The following is a 21,642-nucleotide window of genomic DNA, read 5'->3' on the forward strand; positions in this document are numbered from 1 at the left end:
TGTCCGGTCGCGCGGGCTGGCGTGCAGATGTTTTAGGCGGCGTAACAAATACTGTCACATTTATCGGTTTACTAGTCATATTACGACTCACTTGTTTGTTTACACTTGTTCAAAACTTCTTTTTTTGAAATTATGCATACGTATTGTATAGTTGCATGAAATTAAATTACTGGTGTTGTCTTCTTATTTTAAAAATGGTCTTTTAATTTTCTTGTTTAAAAAATTCTTCCTATTGAAAAATTCTGATGCTCTTTCTCAAATTTTTTAAATCTCGCACTGCTTGATCTGTCAGTGTTTCAATATCTACCTGTTTCAACAATGAATACTTCATTAATATATTTCTTATACACGAAAAACAACTGTTTGTTATCCTCTATCTTGTATTGTTATATGAAATAATCAAATAATTAGCAAACATATTTGGAAATATTTTATTTTTCGAATAAGATTGTAAGTGATTTGAAAGTAACTTTATCTTCGAATAAATTTGTTATTTTATTATGAATAATTATTTAATCTATTATTATTATTCGTAGTAATCAAATATTTGGCAAATAAATCATTTGAAAATAATTAATTTCTCAAATAAGATTTCATTCATTATTTCTATTTCAAACAAAGAGTGTCCAACCATGATTAGTATTATAATGCTTTTCCAATTTAAACAAGATTATGTCAAATAAGATACAAAATTGTAGGTATTAATTATATTATTTTTATAGCGAAATAGAATTTGGTGGTACGTACATACCTTGATTACGCAAAACGTTTAACAGGAAAACAATTAGGAAGCGGGGCTTTTGGCGTTGTTATGAAAGCGGAAGCAGAAGGAATTTGCGAGAACGAACCGATAACGACTGTGGCTGTAAAAATGGTTCGGCGAACAACAGTTCCAACTTGTGTTCGTGCGCTTGCCAGTGAGTTGAAAATTATGGTGCACCTTGGAAAGCACTTGAACGTCGTTAATCTTCTCGGTGCTTGCACGAAAAACATTTCTAAACGTACGTATCATATAATAGATCCAGGACTTACAAGGAACACTACAGTAACACGTATAGTATCCGTATAACGCAGGACTTGCATAACAAATAAAGTTGAATCAAAAAGTTCTACTATGTTTAACGTGATTATAAAATCGCTGAAAAAGACTCTATACCCTGTGGCCTCAAATTATTCAATAAATTCTATGGCTCAAAATAAGAGGGAAATCAAGAATAACAAAATTGTAGCACAATTTTTTGAGTAAATCGAGTTTAAAAATTTGTCAAGTATACAGTATATATTTACCTAATTCCTAGCTTGAGAGGATAATCAAGGGGATTATTCTAGATTTGAAAATAAGTTAAAAATATGGAATAAAATTTTTTCGACTGGTCTCATTTTTTAAAAATATCAACCTAATAATTGTCAGGTTTAAGTACCTTGTCTCTTTGCAAGTGTCTTAATGCTTATGAATGGGATTATACGTATCGACACATCACAATCGCAGGAAGAGAAACTCTTTGTATTTATTTAATATTAATTTAAAGATATTTTAATAGATAAAATCATAAAAGTCTCTATCTGGAGCTTGCTGACCGTTTTTCACATAAATAGACCTAGTTCTTAAACTTAATAGCATTTTCCTTCATTATTTTTATAAAGTTTCTGTTATATCTTTTTAAACCATACCTAAAAATCTAAGCGATTCTATCATCACTTGAATAATGTTCCTTGAAAATTTAATGTTTTAAATACTCTTCATTTATTTATGAAATATTCATTGTAAGTGAAAATTAATTCTTAGATGTGAATTTAATATTACCAAATAATAAATAAATTTGTATATTTGATTATTAATAATTTAATTTTATTTAATTATTAAATTTTGGTTAAAATATATGAAATTTTTTTTCAAAAATTTGAATTTTTACCTATAATATCTGAAATGAAATTTGAATTTTTTCGACTGAAGTCTAATTTTTGAGAAATAATACTAACCTAATAATTTGTCAAATATTAATATTTTTTAGGTGGAGTTTAAGCTTTAATCTTGATAGTTTTCTGATCTTCTTTTAATAGGTGAATTATTAGTGATCGTAGAATATTGCCGATTTGGAAATTTGCACAATTATTTGCTGCGACACAGGGCTGATTTCATCAACCAAATTGACCCTGCAACTGACAAATTCGATCCTACTATCGGTTTAGATCTTTTAACTAGATCTGTTAGTGTTAGCAGCAACAACAGGTTTGCTTTTGTTTTTCACTTCCACATAAAAACTCATATCATAATAATATCTCTATTTATTAATATACTCGTTGATAATTGCTTGTTTTATTCCATTACACAATTAAATGATCGATTGAATGCAGCTCGTGCAAATGAAAATGTGTACAGTTAAAATCTATATGTATAAAATAACCAACTTCCCATTGTATGTTAATATTCTATGTTAATAATATATGCAATACTATTAGCAGTATCCTATAAATATTTTAATCTCAGAATGCAACACTGTGTTTAACATTAGAATATTTGAAAACGAAAAAATCATACAGTAAAACCTCTCGTATCCCAAACCTTCAATCGAATACCATAATATTCGAGTTTCCTATTGTCCGAACATTCTTTCGCTGGAATAGAACTTTTGCTAATAACTAGATTGCGGATGTTAATGCACTTATAAGAAATCCAGACTATAGCGTGAACACAATATGTAGAAAGATATGGAATATCCAAAATAGCTATACCATATACTTCAATACAATACTGACTGTGTTAATAACTCTGATCACCTTAAATATCTCCGTTCTTTCTACAGATATAGAGTAACATTTTTTACAATAGTTTAATGATACAGAAAGTGCTATAGTATGACGGTAATGATATTTTTGTAGGTTGAGGGTTTTCGGGCATTTCAAAACCATCTCCACTTTTTCAATTATTTGCTATAGCTTTTTATTCCTAGTAGAATAGAGAATGTTCATTTTAGTTACGATTTCAACGAGCCTTAATGCGAGGTCATTCGGTAATAAATAGAAAATAAGCAACAAATCTTGCATCATAATAAGAGATATCCGAATTGGTGGCTATTTGCATCGATGCAACTTTGAATTCGTCGGATTGCCAAAACGTCGACAGAAACCATTTGTCTAAACATAAATATAAGTAGACACAGATACATTTTAGATGTTCATATAACTGGATAATTGTTCAGTTAATAGAAAATCAAAGTTAAATTAATCAGGCAATAAGTAAAATTCCGTTCATATAAATCAAGTTCGTATAAACGGAGTTGAGTAATTATGTGGATTAGAGTATTAATTCGCCGATTTCGTTAATTTTTAAATATGTTGTCCAGATTGACATTTTGCATAATTTTTCCTCATACATATCACCGCCGCTAAGCTTTCAAGTTATAAAACAATTTACGTTTCATACTATAAATATTATTTAACAATGTACTTAAAAGATTTTTGTTCTATAAGGAATTTTTCAATGATTGTTTTCGATGAATTATTGCATGTTTACCGTTTTGAAAATCAGAATAAAGTGCAACATTGCATATCAACCGATTAAAAAATATAAAATAAAACTTTTTTGTTCTCGAGTTAGAAAATCGAGTTTGAAAATTTATCAAGTATACTTAATAAATTAATGGCTAATTCCAAACTAGGCAGGAGTAAATAATCGACAGGAGGTCATTCTACGTGTGAAAATAAGTCGAAAATGCAGAATAAAATTTTTTCTCAAGACGCTTTATTTCCGAAAAAATAAATTTGAAAATTTATCGTACGCATGTAAGTACTAAATGGAGGTTAGGTTATCCAGTCGGCAATTAGCCATATTCAATATACTTGATAAATTCTCAAACTCGATTTTATCAAAAATTAAGTCGAAAATGAGAAAATTTTATTTTATATTATTTTCTTATTTTTCTATAAGGAATCATAACGTGCCCACTTTTACGTGTTATTCGGCCGGACCCTATATATAAATGTATATAATGGCGACTAGCCTGCTGATAGTACACTTGTGCGGTTGTAGAGTTCGTCAGAGTAAAGAAACTATGGAAAGAGCTTTTTTCTCCTACCGCTCTACTGAATGGGCGAAGAGAAGGAGCCACCAATTCGATTGTAGCCCAATCGATTTATACATTTGATATACACATATTTTTCTCCTCTGTTTCATTTTCTTTATATCTTCTTTATTTAAAAATAATTACCATCAATGAATCAGGATTAAATTGAGTTATACAACAATATGATTACCGTCAATATGATTAAGTCCTTTTGCGAATATCTCGCAAACTATAGCCGAGCGACGATTATATACAGAGTGGTTGGTAACTGGTGGTACAAGCGGAAAGGGGGTAATTCTACGCGAAAAAAGAAGACGAAAATATAGAATAAAAATTTTTCGTTTGAGGCTTTGTTTTCGAGAAAATCGACTTTGAATTTTCGCTCGGTACGCGTGCACTTTATCACGTCTCGTTATAACGGATCTCACTGTAGATTTTTTAAAAAATTAAAAACAAAAATTTTTTTAATTTTTACTCTATATTTTCGACTTCTTTTTTCGCGTAGAATCACCCCCTTTCCGCTTGTACCACCAGTTACCAACCACCCTGTATATGGGAAAAAGTCAGAATTTGAACTCGACAACATATTTCATAGTCAATGGAATCGGTGAGGTGTATTTTATTCTATATAATTACTTAAACTATAGTACTGTAGTTTGGATATAGGAAACTCTACTGTTTTTGTATGTCCCATGTTTTTTAACTTACCGCTACACAGAATTAGCGAACTATTACACATTTCTGCTTCCTTCCACTCTTGACCCATAACCCTGCTATTATAATATAAAACTACTGATGCTGTGCATGGGGTTACGGTGTTAACAAATTCGTGTTCTCTTTTGTTCATACGACAGGATAAAATACGTGGCATTGTCATTTTCTCGCAGTCGTAGCGAAGATTCAGCCACCGAATCGGCAACATGTCAAACCTCTGCTACGGATTCTCAAGGAATTAGTATGTCGCCAGATGGCTGTGTTCTTAGTAATAATTCCTCTCAACCGGGATGGAGATCTAATTATCGCGGTGATTACAAAGATCACAATTTGAAGCCAATCTGCACGCAGGATTTGTTATCCTGGGCGTTCCAAGTAGCGCGAGGAATGGAATATCTTAGCCAAAGAAAGGTACATTTCAACAATTTCTCTTCTTTTTTAATTGTTTAATTTGCTATGTATATAAAATAGTAAAAGGTAAATCTCAAAGGTTTATAATTTACGTCACAATTATTGGAGAATGTAAACTAAATGGATTAGATTAAGATTAACTGGAAAATATTTGTATGTAAGAATTATCTACAGTGCCATTCACCTAATTTGGAATTCTCAAACACGAGAACTTGGACAATAACAACACGTTGTAACCAGTAAGCTTACTATCACTATTATATATCGACATCCACCATCTAATCTACGAGCTGCTTCTAGAACTAGGGTTACATAGATCATGTCGTTTATTGAAAAGGATTGACTCTGAGCATCTGAATTTTATATATGTACATACATAACACAGACAAGAACACAGAATGGTTTCGATTGTGGTCCCTTGTGGTGGAAGGTGCTTACCTGAAAGGTAATTATGCACAATGTTATTATTCGCATTCTTACAAACATCATGGTCCTTTTTTACTCCGTTCTCTACATTTCATTTTTAACGTATTACACATTTTCTTCTCCACTGTAATTAAAAATTTATTAACGATCACTTATTATTAACACTCGATGTATCTGGGCCTTCGTATCGTCTCTCACAAATACCGACCACAACAGTATCAAATAAACGAGAATAGTAACACCTCACTTCTCATAGTCAGGATACAAAGACCCAGTCACAACATTCAGCGTAGGCACCATCCGCCACAAGAGACCACAACCAAACTCTTGCCTATAATCTATATATGTACATATATAGAATTCAGATGCTCAAAATCACCCATTTTCAATAAACATGATCTATGTAACTCTAGTCCTAGAAGCAGCTCATAGATTAGATTATGGATGTCGATGTATAATAGTGGTAGTAAGCTTACATATAACCAGTGTGGTCATTTTCCAAGTTCCCGCACGTGTGGGTTCCGAGTTATGTAAATGGATGCGAAATGAAACTTGAAATATATCGTGACAACTAAAAAATGTATCTGATGAAATAAATTTTAAGCTATCAAAAATAATAGAAAAATTTTCAAAGCGCAATATGAAAGTAGTATGAAATGAGGAAGATGATAACCTCATTAATTCGCTAATTAAATTATGAATATCAATAAATGAAAAATATAAACAAAATCATTTGCTTGAAATATAATTTAATCATCATTTGTAGGTGTTACACGGTGATTTAGCCGCGAGAAATATCTTATTAGCCGAAAACAACGTAGTGAAAATCTGTGATTTCGGCCTAGCAAAAACTATGTACAAGGATAATAATTATAAAAAGAAAGGAGGTGGACTGTTACCTATAAAATGGATGGCCATTGAATCGATTAGAGATCGAGTTTTCTCAACGCAATCGGATATCTGGTCATTTGGTATAGTTCTATGGGAGTTCTTTACATTGGCTAAGACACCTTATCCCGGAATGGAAGCTGAGAAACAATATCAGAAACTGATTGAGGGATACAGACTGGAGCAACCGGAATATGCTACTTGTGAAATGTGAGTTTAATTTATTGGATTGAGTGAAAAGTTCGTGTCGTTTTTTCAAAGTCAAATTACAAGACGATTCTCTTTTTTTTCAATATAACTTTATCCAGTACGGTATTCTTCATTTTTGATATAAACCTTTCTCCATCTTTTAGATAGCTTTATTATACCATTGTTATAGAATTTTGCACATTTCTGTCCAGAAGACTATTTTATTTACTCCTTTTAATCTTCCAAGAAATTAAATATTTAGGAATTAATCGTTAAGGAAGTTTTGTAGGGACTGGAATAAATGGTAATTGGAGGGTGCGACAAGACAACTCACCCGAAATGTATCAATTTTTGCCTTCTAGCCAAAGACATATGCGGTTTTGCATTGTCTTAAGATGACTACCTTAACCAATTCTGGATGCTTTCTAATTGTTGCTTTCTATCGCTTCAACTGCGAGCTGTATACATCCGAATTAATTGTTTGATTTTTTGAAAGGAACTCGTAATATGGAATTCCCTTGTGACCCTAGCATGCGTGCAGCATAACCCTTTCCGGATGAAGATCTACTTTTGGACTCGATAATGGTGGTTCACCTTGTTTGTCCTTTGACCATGATGACTTTTTTGCCGTAGTATTATAAAAGATTCACTTTTCGTTGCCGCCGACTATCCACCTCAAAAATGGATCATTTTCATTCCATTTGATCAAAGAATCGCATAAGGACAATCCAATCTATCAAATTCTTTTCTGACAATGTATGTAGTCCCCAAACGATAAGATAATTTACGTACCTACCCAATCTTCTATAGATATTTCACAATAAATCTTTGCGATATTTTATGTAGCTTTGAAATCGCCCGTGTTGTATAATGATGGTTCTGTTCATTAATCAACATATTTTATGAAAGACAATATAAACACTAGAATACCGCTTCACTTTTATGTTCCATACATTAAATTTAACAAATTAAAGTTAAAATATCTGTTAGACTAGTGATTTTGGAGTATAAATCGGTTGATACTCTTTTGTAAAGAATAACGATCTACATCGATCAGTGCATTAAAGCATCTATAATTGTATTTTAAAAAATGTATGTCACCTTCATATAACGTGTCCGTCTCGAAAAAAAGCACTTGCACCAGATTGTGCCCCCCCCCCCCCCGAAACTATAAATTGCTTATTTAAATTATATTTTTCTACAACATGTAGTGTATGAGTAATTTGCGTTTATAGATTTGAACTGGTCATCCTGTAGATATTTGAATCCGAAAATGCTTGATTTAAAATAATTCTTAGTTTTAATTTTGTAAAACTTTGCATATGGAGAAGGGAAGACAGGTCCCATTGAAATCCCTGAAACTGTTTTCAATTCTCCGACACAAGATTTCACTGATACCAGACTTCACCGACAATAGCTTTGGCAATATTAGTACAGAGAAATGAGACAGAATTTTTACTTGTGTAAATTTACTGTCGCAGATATTTGATAGTCGGTTGCCTTACGACGATCGGATTAAAAAGAATTATCCCAAGCTTAATATGCAATACAAACTGGCTAATAATTAAATAAGTTATTGTTATAAGTTTGATTTCAATTAATTTACGCTAAGTTTGTATGAAATTTCAACGCAAATCAATATCAAATCCATGGTCTGTATTAGGTTTGGACATTATTAATCCGGCGTCGACAGCGCTGTAAAGCGGCCGGCAATCATTAACTACTCCAATAACTATTCCTACATAAGTAAAACTCCTCTCTTATTTCCTTGTGTTAATACTGTCAGTCAGTTAAGGATGTTATCGGTGAAAACAGTGTCTACGAAATCTGTGTCGATGGTTTCAATAGCATGTGGAAGGAGAGAACAATGCCCTTGCGTTTGTTTTACTTGTCTCTTATTTTGATGAAATTAAAACTGAAATATTTTTTAAACTAAACATTTTCGTATACGAATACCTTTACATTTTTTTATAGGGAGTAAAAAAAACGCATCGATTAATATATAGGAAGATAGAAGGTTCCATGTTAAAAAATTATTGAAACGTCTAAATCTCGAAAAATATTTTTTTTTTTTATTATTTAATTTGTACTTTACAATTTGTCCAGCTAGACATTTGGTAAATTTTTCTAACTTAATTGCTAAATAACATGTGGATAGCTACCCCCAGTGGGATACCATCGAAAAATATGACCATTGTATGACAATTGTATCATAATATGTGTCTCTCGGAACAAAATAATTCATTCCTTAAGCGTTTTCGCATATCATAATATCATTAAAAATAACAGAGAATCGCTTTGTAACAGAATTACTAATGTATTTGAACGTGTATGTACATATCGGATATTTTTAGTAACTCTGTTACAAAAAAATTATATTATGTACACACGTATACATATATGTATATGTGCCTCAAATTTTTCTTATTATGTAGTGTTACCGCTTTTTAGGAAAAAACCTAAGAAAACGAGAAGAAATATTTTAAGAATATTTTAATTAAGAAGTATTCAAATATTTTAATTAGCCCGCAACAGTCTCAGCTTACTGATTTTCGGCTTTGGACAAACTTTCGGTTTTACATCTCTTATGTCTATTTCTCTTCTTATATGTCTACCTTCCCTCTTTTACACTCTATTCTATTGCACTACCTTAATTGGATCACACTAGTAAATATAATACAGTCAGCATATGACTTCGTAAATTTTGCACACTTTTTTCATACTTTACCCACATGTATCTCCATATAGTGGTAGACAGAAGAATGTTTAAAACTGATACTTGTATATGAGCATAACTGAAATTCATATTAAACATCTTTCCTGTACATTTGTCTATTCTAAGATGTACGTCTATGTTATACATTCATTTTTCTTGTTAATCATAGTTTAGTTTTATAAAATTGCAATGTTTTATCCCAGCTTACTCTTTAAACTTTCTCGTGAACGTCACTGTCTATAACATATTACCTACAGAACACTGTTTGACACAAGATAGCCTGAGACATCATATATCATTTTTGTAATATGTTATTATTAACATATATAATGGATAAAACAATTAATATTTTTTCTTATTTGTTAATTACCCTGAGGCTATAAAGCTCCTTTTTCTCAAAAAGAAAAGAAACCGTTTTACTGTCGTATATCTTTACATCCTGTATGTATTATAATATTACAATTTAATATTGTGAATATATTACAGATATGACATAATGCTGCAATGTTGGAAAGCCAAGCCTACCCTACGTCCGAGTTTCACAAAATTGGTACAGGGTATTGGCGAATTATTAGAAGAAAGCGTAAAAGCGGTGAGTTTGATGTTAACAGTTTCTTAGTATCTCCCAATCTATTTACTTTAAAATTTCATTTCTAAAATCCTACATACATTTGTGACCATTCTGTATAACACATATGGAAAATTACTGTCTTCACTGATATGAAAAATATTTATGTTTCATCTTTCATTGTGAAAACTATTATACTTGGAAAGTTAATTACGAAAAGAAGCATACAAAATAATAACGTAACTTTACTGTACTTACCTTTAATTTTACAATAATAACAATACTTGTTTGATACAAGAATATGTCTACTTTGTGTCTCAAATATGTTAATTTTCATTGCAATTTAAATATGCTGTACTTTGTGATAAAATGAATGCGGTAAGGTACGATTATTTGAGATACAAGCTTCAATATTTTAAGATTCAACCTTGAACTATACGTAGAATAATTAAATTTCTATATTAAAAAGATTATTAATATATGTAAAATACATACTTGTGAGGAATTAAAATTTTATTACAAGACTATATAAGTCTGTAAGTTTTTAGGCTTAACAAGAGAACACATTTAAATAACATTTAAACAAATACATAACATTTAAATAAATTTCGTTAATACTCCAATAACATTTAATTATATTTCATAGCATTTTGCACGTCGTTATAATCTCATTGTAACACATTAAATGTCTATCTAATTTGCAGCATTACATCAGTCTAAACGATCCTTACATGGACATGAACACGACGCTGCTGGAAGGTGGTCGGAGCGACTATCTAACTATGCTCTCCGCACCTGATCACGCAGCACTCTCTTCTCCCATCCACGATTATTCAAATTTGCCCGCGTCAAACACAACGTACCTGTGCATGAGTCCCACTAGCCAGAGTGGGTACGATTCAGAAATATTCAGTCCTAGACCTAATCAAGAGAGAACGCACTTTAAATTTCCGGTCACTACCGATTCAGAAGACGCTGTAGAATTGTCACCAATGTTAAAGAAACTAGAAGAAGAGGATCCTTATCTGAAACCAATTAACGTACACGCGCGGCGAGCAGAGTTCGTCCGACAGCAAGAGACAATGAAGAATCAACCAATAGATCATCAACCCATCAATAGGGATTTCGCATATTGTAATACTCCACGAAATGTTCAGTTGATAGATTTAAACGAGAAAAATGAAAAGAATGAGAAGGATTCTGACGACATTGAAATATTAAATAATGGAAACACGTTATCAAAGAAGGATTTCATACCAGCCATCATTAGGACACAGGGCAATTACGTAAACATGCCGAAGCAGAAGAATGACTTAAGGTTAGACATGCCAGCCAGTTTTAGCAATCCTAGTTACGTGGTGATGGCTAATTGCGAAAGAGATCAGATGAAAGTCTGAACCTGTGCATGAACAAAATTTGACAATTGTTTTATAATGATGATTAACTGAAGGGAATGTCTATTTCAGGCGGGCTTTCATGGATAGACATGTGGATATGGATATGGTAAATGGAGGAAATGAACAATAATACATCTTTTTACTGTCTCCTCCCGATAGGATCTGAAACACTTTGTAGTAATTAGAATCTGTATACAGTGGCTACAAAAAGTATTTATACACTACTGTACATATTTATCATAGCATTCACATATTAATTAGTTAGGCCCAAATATATAAAATTTTGTATCATTTAATAGTACATATGCACTTTTATGTGATTGTAAAAATTTAATAATATGAAAATGAAATGTATAGGACTTGATTTAAAAAATGCTTCATTGGGTATGTAAGGGTATGTACAAATACTTTTTTTGTAGCCAATAAATGTGGCAAGAAAATTAAATCACTTTGGACATGATTTAAATCTTAAACTGTGTCCTTGTTGAAACAACAAAGAGAAGTTCTGTTGCCTGTTGTTGCTGCATGTTCCAAACAGTATTCAGTAAATATCAACTTGTAGAAACATTTTGTTTACACTGAAGCAACATAATTAGAGGAGTATATAAGTTTTAGTTTCAAAGAGAAATTTACTTCTAGTTGTTCACATACAAATATGTCATAAAACAATTGAAAAAGTGTATATACTAAATGAACATTTCTTTCTGTTGTAAAGTACTGCTGTATATTGCTTATCTTTTCTCTTTTTTTATTTTTACCATTTCAGACAAAAACAGACAATAAGCAGTAGCTTTTGTTACTGGCAACTGTGGTCAGTAATCATATTCATTATTAGGAGGCTTGAAAAGTATTGTTTAATGTGTTAAAGCAATTGCTTAGCAAGTGAATAATCAAGGTTCAGAACAATGGGCAACAACAATTAGTAACTTTTTCAAGAAAAATAAAATATGAAAAATCCTTCACTGTTGCTTCAGTTTTAATCAGTCTTGTTTGAAGGCCTTGAAAATTTTGGTAATATATGAAAGTCTTAAGAATATCTACTGATAAACCTACTGGTTTACAGACCTTGAGCAATATTCTATTGAATATTTCAAGCACTTTGATTTACTATTGTCTAAGTGATACATTGACATAAGATACTAACTCATTATGGGCCAATATTGCATTAAAGCACCATTAAAGATTGTTTAATTAGTTTACATTATTGAATTCTTCTTATTAACATAGCAAGTACTAAAGAGAATCAAACGACTTGTTTAATATTCTTTTGATAATACTTCTTCTTCATAAAGTAGATTCCATAGTTTTATGAAATTTAAAGAATCAAGATTGAAAATTCAGGACTTATCAATACTTATCAGAATTTTAAGCTTTGGATTGTGTTCAAAATGATTTGAATCTTCATAGTTTTTTAAAACTTTGAATAGCTTCAAAGTTAAGAATCGGGTAACCATCACTACTGTTTGCTATTAATGTGCATGAGGGTGAGCTCTTACGTGTCATGAGCGTGTATATGTGATTAAACAAGATCGATTTTAAACGTCACTTTTTGCATTTGTGCATGTTGCTCCATCTTTAATGTACCATGACGAAAATCATTTAAAATGATTTGACGAACGAGATAAAGAACATATGTATGTTATATAATATATATGATTGATCCTTTTAACGAGCTTTTGAATATTCATAAAAAAATTTCATTAATATGAACAATACTACATGATAACCTTTCGGAAAAGAGACATATTTGACAAAAATGACAGAAAATAAAATTGTAAAGAATTAAGGATACATAATTATTCGTTTTTCAAAACTAAACATTCTGATATTATTATCTGATACAGGAATAAAAAAATAAAATATTTTAATTTTTTATGTTAATTTTAAGGCTAATTGAGGTAATAAAACAAAAAAAGGGGATGAACTTACAGAAAAGTTCTATCCTCTCTAGTTTCAATAATTTTGGAATATGTTATAGAAATCAACATTTTGGATAACTTTTTCCTATACATATAACCAACGGTTTCGCTTAGTTTCCGAAACATTTGTAAAAAACTGTCTACATCACTATAGTGAATTTTGTCTATAGTTGTGTGTCTATTACCGCTTATGCGTCAGTATTTTATAAACGAAGGTCAGTCGAAGCTTAAAGGCCTCGTGCACAGTTGGATATGGGAGACTCCAAAAAATATCTGTTGTAACTTATAACTCAATTAAAAGCGAACATCATCAATATATTGAGTTTAGGCGTCAGTTCGACTTTTGAATCCGGCAGTTACAAGGCGGTCAGGAACACTTTTATTATAACCGACATTGCTTGGAGTCTCACATGTCTAATTGTAGATAGGAAAATTGTATATAGGAACAAATTGTGCAAAATCTTGATTTTTATAACATATTCCAAAATCATCGAAATTGGAGAGGATGAAACATTTCTACAAGTTTACTACTTTTTAATACCTGTTTAAGCAATTGATACATCGCATACGAATCGAATCCTATTTCGAAACTAACAGAAGAAATTAAAATTTAAAAAATACGTTATTAGTATGCATTTAATCATAAATTACCGTTTCTAATATGATTTAAGCATTAGTCGTAATCAGATATCGTACACTTTGAAGGATTTGGAAACAATTCCCTAATTTTTCTACGTCTTTTTATATTAATGTTCAATTAATGTTTAATATTCTTACGAAATCTATAATTTGATTTTAAACGATTTTATTCGAGTTTATGTTTTATACGTTAAATAGGCAGTAGAATGTTAGCATCTCTTCCAAATGAAGACTATCAGGAGAAAAATATGTATACTTTGTACTTCTTCATAAAAGAGCAATTTTACGATTTTATATATCATTCACTGTAATTTTTAAAATTCAGTGGTTTATATATCAATCCTATACTACCAAAATTATACTGTTATTTGACTTTAAGATTAGACATATATTTTTTCATTATTATGATCATTTCACAATTATCCACCGCTATAATATTTTACATGCATGTGATTTTTTACAATAATTCAGGAATCTGATTTATTTTTCGGAAGTTTAAAAAGTTGTTTTCTTTTCGATATCGTTGAGTCATGCGGGCCCATACAGTTTAATTTAGGTATGTGCTAGATTACTTAGCATTTTAGGATGTTTAATTTTAATTTGCATCCTATTTTTTATGCGATAAGTGGTAATTGTGATCTTTATATATAGAACACAGAATACAAATTAAAATGAACCAAACTCTAAAATTAAGTAGTTTAACTTAAGCTCTTGTGGGTCATCTACGAATCAAGAGTTGGAGAACTATCAAAAGTGGATGTATTTTCGACGAATCGCAGGGAGACGCAATCGCGAGGAAACACGTCAACGGGAGTCGTAAATTCCCGTTACGATTATAATAATCGACGCTGCGAATAGATCGATCCCCTGATTTCCGTCGAGATAATAGGGGTGGTTAAGGTAGTATAACGCTGTGATTAACAGGGTTATAAACTTTATATTCCCAACACTTATACACACGAAGTTACACCGTTTCGTATGATATAAGTCGTAGACGATGATTTGGCGTATGAAGATGCGATATACATGCACAATAGAGCAAGGCTCTTACAGTTGAGTTTGTTGTTTTAGTTGACGTAGCAATAGAGGAGACTAAGTATATGAAGTGACTGTTCAGTAGTCCCGAGAACAAGTTTAGACGTGACAAGTAGACAAGTATGACGTGATTAAGACAAGTTGACTATTCTAACGATGAAGAATAAGTGAAGTTCGTTCTTATGTGATTACAAAGGAAAGCTCGGAGTGGGTGTGCCTTTTGAACTAAGGACGTGGATTCGTTATTTACACTTTTCGTTAGAACAGTGAGGGTAACGATCCGCGATGTCCATTGGTTATAGCCAATATTAATAAGTGAAAATTGGAGGAGGAAGCCTCCTACCGATGTGGCTCGGGTTGAAATTGTGCATGGGAAAAACCGGTTTTTCCGTTAGACACCCATCCGCTTTCTCCGTAATTTGTAAGAACGTGCAATAAACCTAAGGACTGTTTTAAATACCAGTTATAAACCGAAAATACTTGCAGGATTAAAGGTTCCTGCAAGCTAATAAGATTCTGTTTATGGTGGGGCCTTAGGCTTATTGAGGGTCTGTCGAATGGGGCTTGGGCCTTGATGGTTAGACACTGGAGGACGTCGCACGGATCATTTCACGAGACGTAACAGTGGACTTATCATGCCTTTCATATGTAGTCTTCAAATACACACGTAGAAACTGAGGATTACAAGAAAAGATCATGATAATTCTTCTTCTGTTGATTTTCTGATTTTGATGGCTCTTATTTGGTAGCTAAAAGAATGTATTTTTATATACTATAATCAAAAAGCCAATAACGCAAAAACCAATAATGCCTATAACTTGTATAATATTGTGAACCTAATCTTATAATCTGACATTCAATATTTTTTTAATATTTAAGAAGCTATAAAAACACTTAATCGAAGAAACCAAATAGACAGTTTTGGAATTAATTGGTAGTGTAATAGAATTTTACAGTTGTTTGCTTTCTAAAAAATGTGATTTAACATGGTTTTCCCTGTAGTCTTTATTATATTTAGAATGAAAATGTGAATCAAATTCCAAATATGTATGTATGGAGATACTTCGATACTTCGATATGATATTACGCCACACGTAGACCGACTTCAAAAAAGAAGGAAAGTATCGTCAATTCGATGAGTATATATATTTTTTAATAGTATTATTATACGAATAAATGTGAAATCGTATTGATGTGATATAAAGACATGTACAGAGACAACTTATGAACTTATTATTTGTTAAAGAGAGATTTAATTATCGTTAATTACTATATCTTTGAAAAATTGAAAATATTTAAACAACTATAACAAAATGTTTCAGATCTATACAATTTATAAAAGCATAATGTTTGAGTAAAATGGGTTCGTTTATCAATACTATATACTCAATGCGTTATAAGTTTGAACGGAGGATTTAATTCGAATCTAATAGGTACGAATTTCGAAAAATTTTATATATTTAATTACAGCCAAAGATGTACAACTTGTTTTAATCTTAATTACACAACTCTACTCGTTAGATAAGAGAACATCATGACGAAGCGCGTGTGTCGGTCTAATTTAAATTGTCTAACGTTTACGTTTAGAATGTATAAAATTTGTATAATAAATTTTTTACCTTCTTCGCAATACTTGTGTGTTCGTTCTTAACAACATAGCAATAAAGTACATGTTTTTTATGACTAGACTGCGAATGTTCATGCAAGAATACAAGTAAAGAAATAAAAACCAGATAGAAATTTTATATGATTAAAAAATTATAAAAATATGTTGTTCATATATTATTTTTTGAATAACGCGTATGTTTCGCATATTCATGTCTGAAAACGTATGCAAAAATATATTGCGTATCATTTACATATTGCAATGTATTTATCTCATGAAATTAATTTAATTTATCGGAACTATGTAAAGTGCTAAACCACGTTAAACAGCGTATTTGCAATGTTGACTGCTAAACGTAAGACGTAGCAGTTTGTATTTCGAATTCGAATAGTTCGATTTGACTTATCGCGTCACTAGCCTGCAACGTCAGTTCTGCCCGAGCAGCCGAGCTAAACGGACGTGTAAAACAGTGCTTCAGAGAAAGTGCGGCAAGTGGAGAAAAGAAAGTTACGAACGTCAACACCCATAGCCAAATGGTGGAAATCCGTGTCTTTTACTAAGAAGACTATTATCAAATCTAAAATGCAAAATCACATCCCACCGATAAAAATAATTAGTAAAGATGAAACATACTACATAAACAAAGCAACAAACATATCAAAATCAAGCCAATCAATAAACAAAGAACAGGAGTGCTCAGCTACAAACGAAATTTAAATGGAACCAATACAAAACAATGAAGAGAATAAAACCAGTAACGAACTAATCCACCAGGATGAAAGCTGGAAGGTGACAAGTTACAACAAAAAACGAAAAATAACACCAAACACAAACGTTAGGAAAGCTGTAGAAGCAGAAAAACAACAATGTCTACAAGAAATCACACTCCGAAACTCCTTCAGCGCACTGCCAGAAGAGAAAGAAACAGACCCAACCGGAAAACCAATAATTCACATCTCCAAACCACCGCCAATTTACATTGAAATAATAGACCCTCTCATTGAACTACTTAACAACACGGCAGGAAAAGAAAATTACAGTACAAAACAATTAAAACAAGACCAGGTAAAAGTACAAACGAACACCCCAAAAATTTTCAGAAAAGTGACAAAAGCACTAAAAGAAAAAAACGCCGGGATCACACTTACCAGCTCAAAGCTGATAAAAGTTATAAAGCAGTAATCAGAGGATTACATCCAAAAACAAATGCAAATAACATATGAGAGGAACTAGCTAAAATCGGGCATCAGGTAAGAGCAATAAACAACAAAACCAGGTACGATACTAAACAACCATTGCCGTTATTTCTAATAGAACTTGAACCTAAAAACAATAACAAAGAAATTTTTGAAATTAAAAAGGCTCTAAACACAATAGTACAGTTTAGCCACCTAGACATAAAAAAGACATACCGCAATGCACACGGTGTCAGCAATATGGACATACAAAAAATTACTGCAACCATACATAGGAAAGATAAATGAAATAAAATGCTACAACTGCAATGGAAACCACCCAGCTAGCTACAAAGGCCGTGTAGTCAGAAAGCAACTGCAACGTAAACTGTTTCCGCCGCTTCGAAACAGGACACACAACAACTTTCACGCGCAACAGGATAGCACAGAAACTGTGACAACACCAAATCTACAGCACGTAATGAACAATAACTACAGTAACACCAACACTGTTGGTAGCCGAAGCTACGCGCAAGTAATCCACCAATCGCCACCCTTAGACAACCAAAATCAGAACAATAATAGCAACGACACTACAAAAATCAAGGAACTGCTCAAACAATCCATCAAAAACACCGAAATGTTAACAAAAATGATAAGCGAACAAAACGCAGTTCTCAGACAGCAAACGCAACAAATCACAGTCATGTTACAACTTCTTACAAACATGCTAAGCAAAAAATAAAAACGGACACGCTGAAAATACCAGCCTGGAACTCAAACGGCCTACAACAACAGGCCCTAGAAACTAAAACATTCCTGTATAACAACAATATAGACATATTACTTGTTTCAGAAACACACCTCACTCCAAAAAGCTACATGAAAATACCATACTACACCATATACGATACCAAACACCCCGCAGGAAAAGCACACGGAGGGACCGCAGTGATAATAAGAAACGATATCAAAAATCACATAGCCAAGTAAGAAAGGAATATACCCAAGCAACCACCGTTACAGTACAAACTAGCAGTAACCACTTTCAGTTGTCAGCAGTATATGTACCACCGCGACATAAAATGACAACACAAATGTGGGAAGAGTACTTTCAACACTTAGGTGACAAGTATATCGCAGCGGGAGACTACAATGCAAAGCACACGCTATGGGGATCAAGAATTGCCACTCTTCGAGGTAGAACCCTGGAAAAATACATTCGAAACAACAACCTCAATATATTATCCACGGGAAGACCGACATCCTGGCCGACAGACCTGAGCAAAATTCCTGACCTACCCGACTTTGCAGTTACAAAGGGACTAAACGTAAATAAACTAAAAATAACACCCAGCCTCGAGCTTAGCTCCGATCATACACCCATAATAATTACATACAGAAACAAACCAATATTTTATAGCAACTCAGCGACACTATGCAACAAAACCTTTTAAAGAAATAATCAAGAGCAAAACCAACTGCAACATCCCATTAAAAACACCCGAACACATCGAACAGGCAGTAACAACATTGATAGAAACTATCCAAGAAGCAGCATCGGCAACTACTATACCTGAAACAACCAACAGACAAACAAAAATAATTCCACCAGACATATTTGAAAAAATTAGAGAAAAAAGAAAAGAGAAAGCAAAATGGTAAAAACATAGATCACGAGAAAACAAAAAACACCTAAACAAACTTGTAAAGGAAATAAAAAACAAAATAAAAGAGCACAACAATAACGAATACACAAAATTCATAGAGTCACTCTCTGCACACGAGAACTCCAATTACTCCCTATGCAAAGCCACGAAAAAAATAAAGAAGTTAATAAACCTATTCCCAGCAATCAGAAAAGCAGACAACACATGGGCAAGAAGCAACGAAGAGTAAGCTGAAGAATTTTCCAACCACCTTTACAACACATTTACACCACATAATAACAACAACAACCCCAAATGCCATACGGACGAGGATGTGCAAACCACTAGTACCTCAACTGACAAACACTACACCATACCTAAAACAACAGCACAAGAAATTAGAAACATAATCGAGAAGACAAAAAAATAATAAAGCACCAGGAATCGACCTAATCAATGGTAAAATCTTGAAAAACCTTCCGCCAAAAGCGATAAGACCAACAACGATAATATTTAAAGCAATTCTAAGAATACAGTACTTTCCTGGACTATGGAAAATAGCACAAATCGTAATGTTACCCAAACCAAACAAAACCCCACATCTAACTGCATCCTACAGGCCAATATCATTACTATCTGCGTTCTCCAAATTACTAGAAAAAATAATATATAACCGCCTAAAACCAACAATAGAAAAGGAAAAGCTAATACCGGACCATCAATTTGGATTCAGGAATAAACATTCCACAATAGAACAAATGCACAGACTCGTCAATGAAATCTTACAGGCGCTGGAAACAAAACAATATTGCACGGCAATCTTTATGGACATTGAAAAAGCATTTGACAAAATAAACCACGAAAGCCTACTACAGATAATCAGGAAACAATTCCCGGAGCAAATATACCAATTAATAAAATCTTACGTAAGCAGCAGAACCTTCGTAATAAAAATCAAGGGCACATACTCCGAAGTCAAAGACATCAAGGCAGGGGTTCCGCAAGGAAGCGTCTTAGGACCAATGCTATACACACTATACACTAGCCAACATACCAACAACTAGCAATAGCAAAATACTGACATTCGCGGGCGACACAGCGGTACTAGTCAGGCACACTAACCCAGAAACAGCAGCCAAATTACTACAAGAACACATTTCAAAAATAGAAAAGTGACTGCAAGATAAACAAATAAAAGCAAACCCCGATAAATGCAACCTTATTACATTCACACTGCGAAAACAGACACCACCAATCATCATACTGAACGGCACGCACATACCGCAAACAAGGCAAGTCAAATACCTAGGTCTCCACCTAAGAAACACAACTCACATGGAAACAGCATACTAAATCAATAATAGACAAAATACAACAGGGACAAACAACAAGGAGACAAATGCATTGGCTAACAAGTCGAAAATCCAAATTAAGCGTAGAAAATAAATTAGAAATATACAAAACGATCATAAAACTTATCTGGACGTACGGAATATCACTATGGGGGACAGCAGCAATGAGCCATATAAACAAAATAGAGACAGTACAAGCTAAAATTCTTAGAACAATAGTAAACGTCCCATGATACGTTAGAAACGAGGATATACGGAAGGACCTGGGAATACCAACGGTCAAAGAGGAAATTAGCAGACACGCAGGAAAATATAAAAAGAATAGGAACACATCCAAATCGGCTAGCTGTGGAAACGATCAACACCTCAAACATGGATAGAAGACTGAAAAGGAAACACCCAGCAGATCTCACAAAGGACACAACCTAACAAACACGAAGATGGTATCTCACTGGGGATAGCCATCCACATGATAATCTAACAGTTAAAAAATTCTACCAAATGTCCAAACTGGACAAATTGTGAATTTAAACAATTAAATAAAAAAAAAGAAAAAAACTAGCCTGCAATGTGAATCATACTTGTTATCATATGTTAAGTAGAGCTAAATGTAAGAGAAGGTTTCTTAAATTTTATAAAAAATGAATATTATATTTTGTATACAAACGTCATTGGTTAAAGACTGCAAATTTGGACAGAGTACTTGTAATTTATTATAATACAAACTATACATAGTAGAATAATTGTAAGAGTATTGTTGAATACTAAATTGTTGAATTACTAAGTTGTTGAATTACTAAATATTATGTCATAAATAATATGCAATATATTAAAATTATATAAAACATATCGCTGACATATTTTGTCCATTTTTCGCGTGTGTTATATACACAC

The 21,642-nt window shown here is 32.5% G+C and overlaps 1 protein-coding gene across 4 annotated transcripts in view; it reads left to right on the forward strand.

Moving 5' to 3' along the window:
• Positions 1-16,598, forward strand: part of LOC117215673 (vascular endothelial growth factor receptor 1) — a 64,022-nt gene extending 47,424 nt beyond the window's left edge. For 2 of the 4 annotated variants that reach the window (XM_033462060.1, XM_033462063.1), the window contains exons 18-23: positions 777-1,001; positions 2,062-2,230; positions 4,919-5,189; positions 6,382-6,713; positions 9,895-10,000; positions 10,681-16,598. In XM_033462060.1, the coding sequence (XP_033317951.1) occupies positions 777-1,001; positions 2,062-2,230; positions 4,919-5,189; positions 6,382-6,713; positions 9,895-10,000; positions 10,681-11,373 (1,796 nt within the window). In that variant the 3' untranslated portion in view covers positions 11,374-16,598. The remainder of the gene's footprint in view (positions 1-776; positions 1,002-2,061; positions 2,231-4,918; positions 5,190-6,381; positions 6,714-9,894; positions 10,001-10,680) is intronic. The other 2 variants (XM_033462061.1, XM_033462062.1) reach the window with 2 other exon arrangements.
• The last annotated feature ends 5,044 nt before the right edge of the window (positions 16,599-21,642 follow it).

The sequence above is a fragment of the Bombus bifarius genome, unplaced genomic scaffold (assembly GCF_011952205.1).
Source record: "Bombus bifarius isolate JDL3187 unplaced genomic scaffold, Bbif_JDL3187 scf7180000009770, whole genome shotgun sequence".
Lineage (NCBI taxonomy): Eukaryota > Metazoa > Arthropoda > Insecta > Hymenoptera > Apidae > Bombus > Bombus bifarius.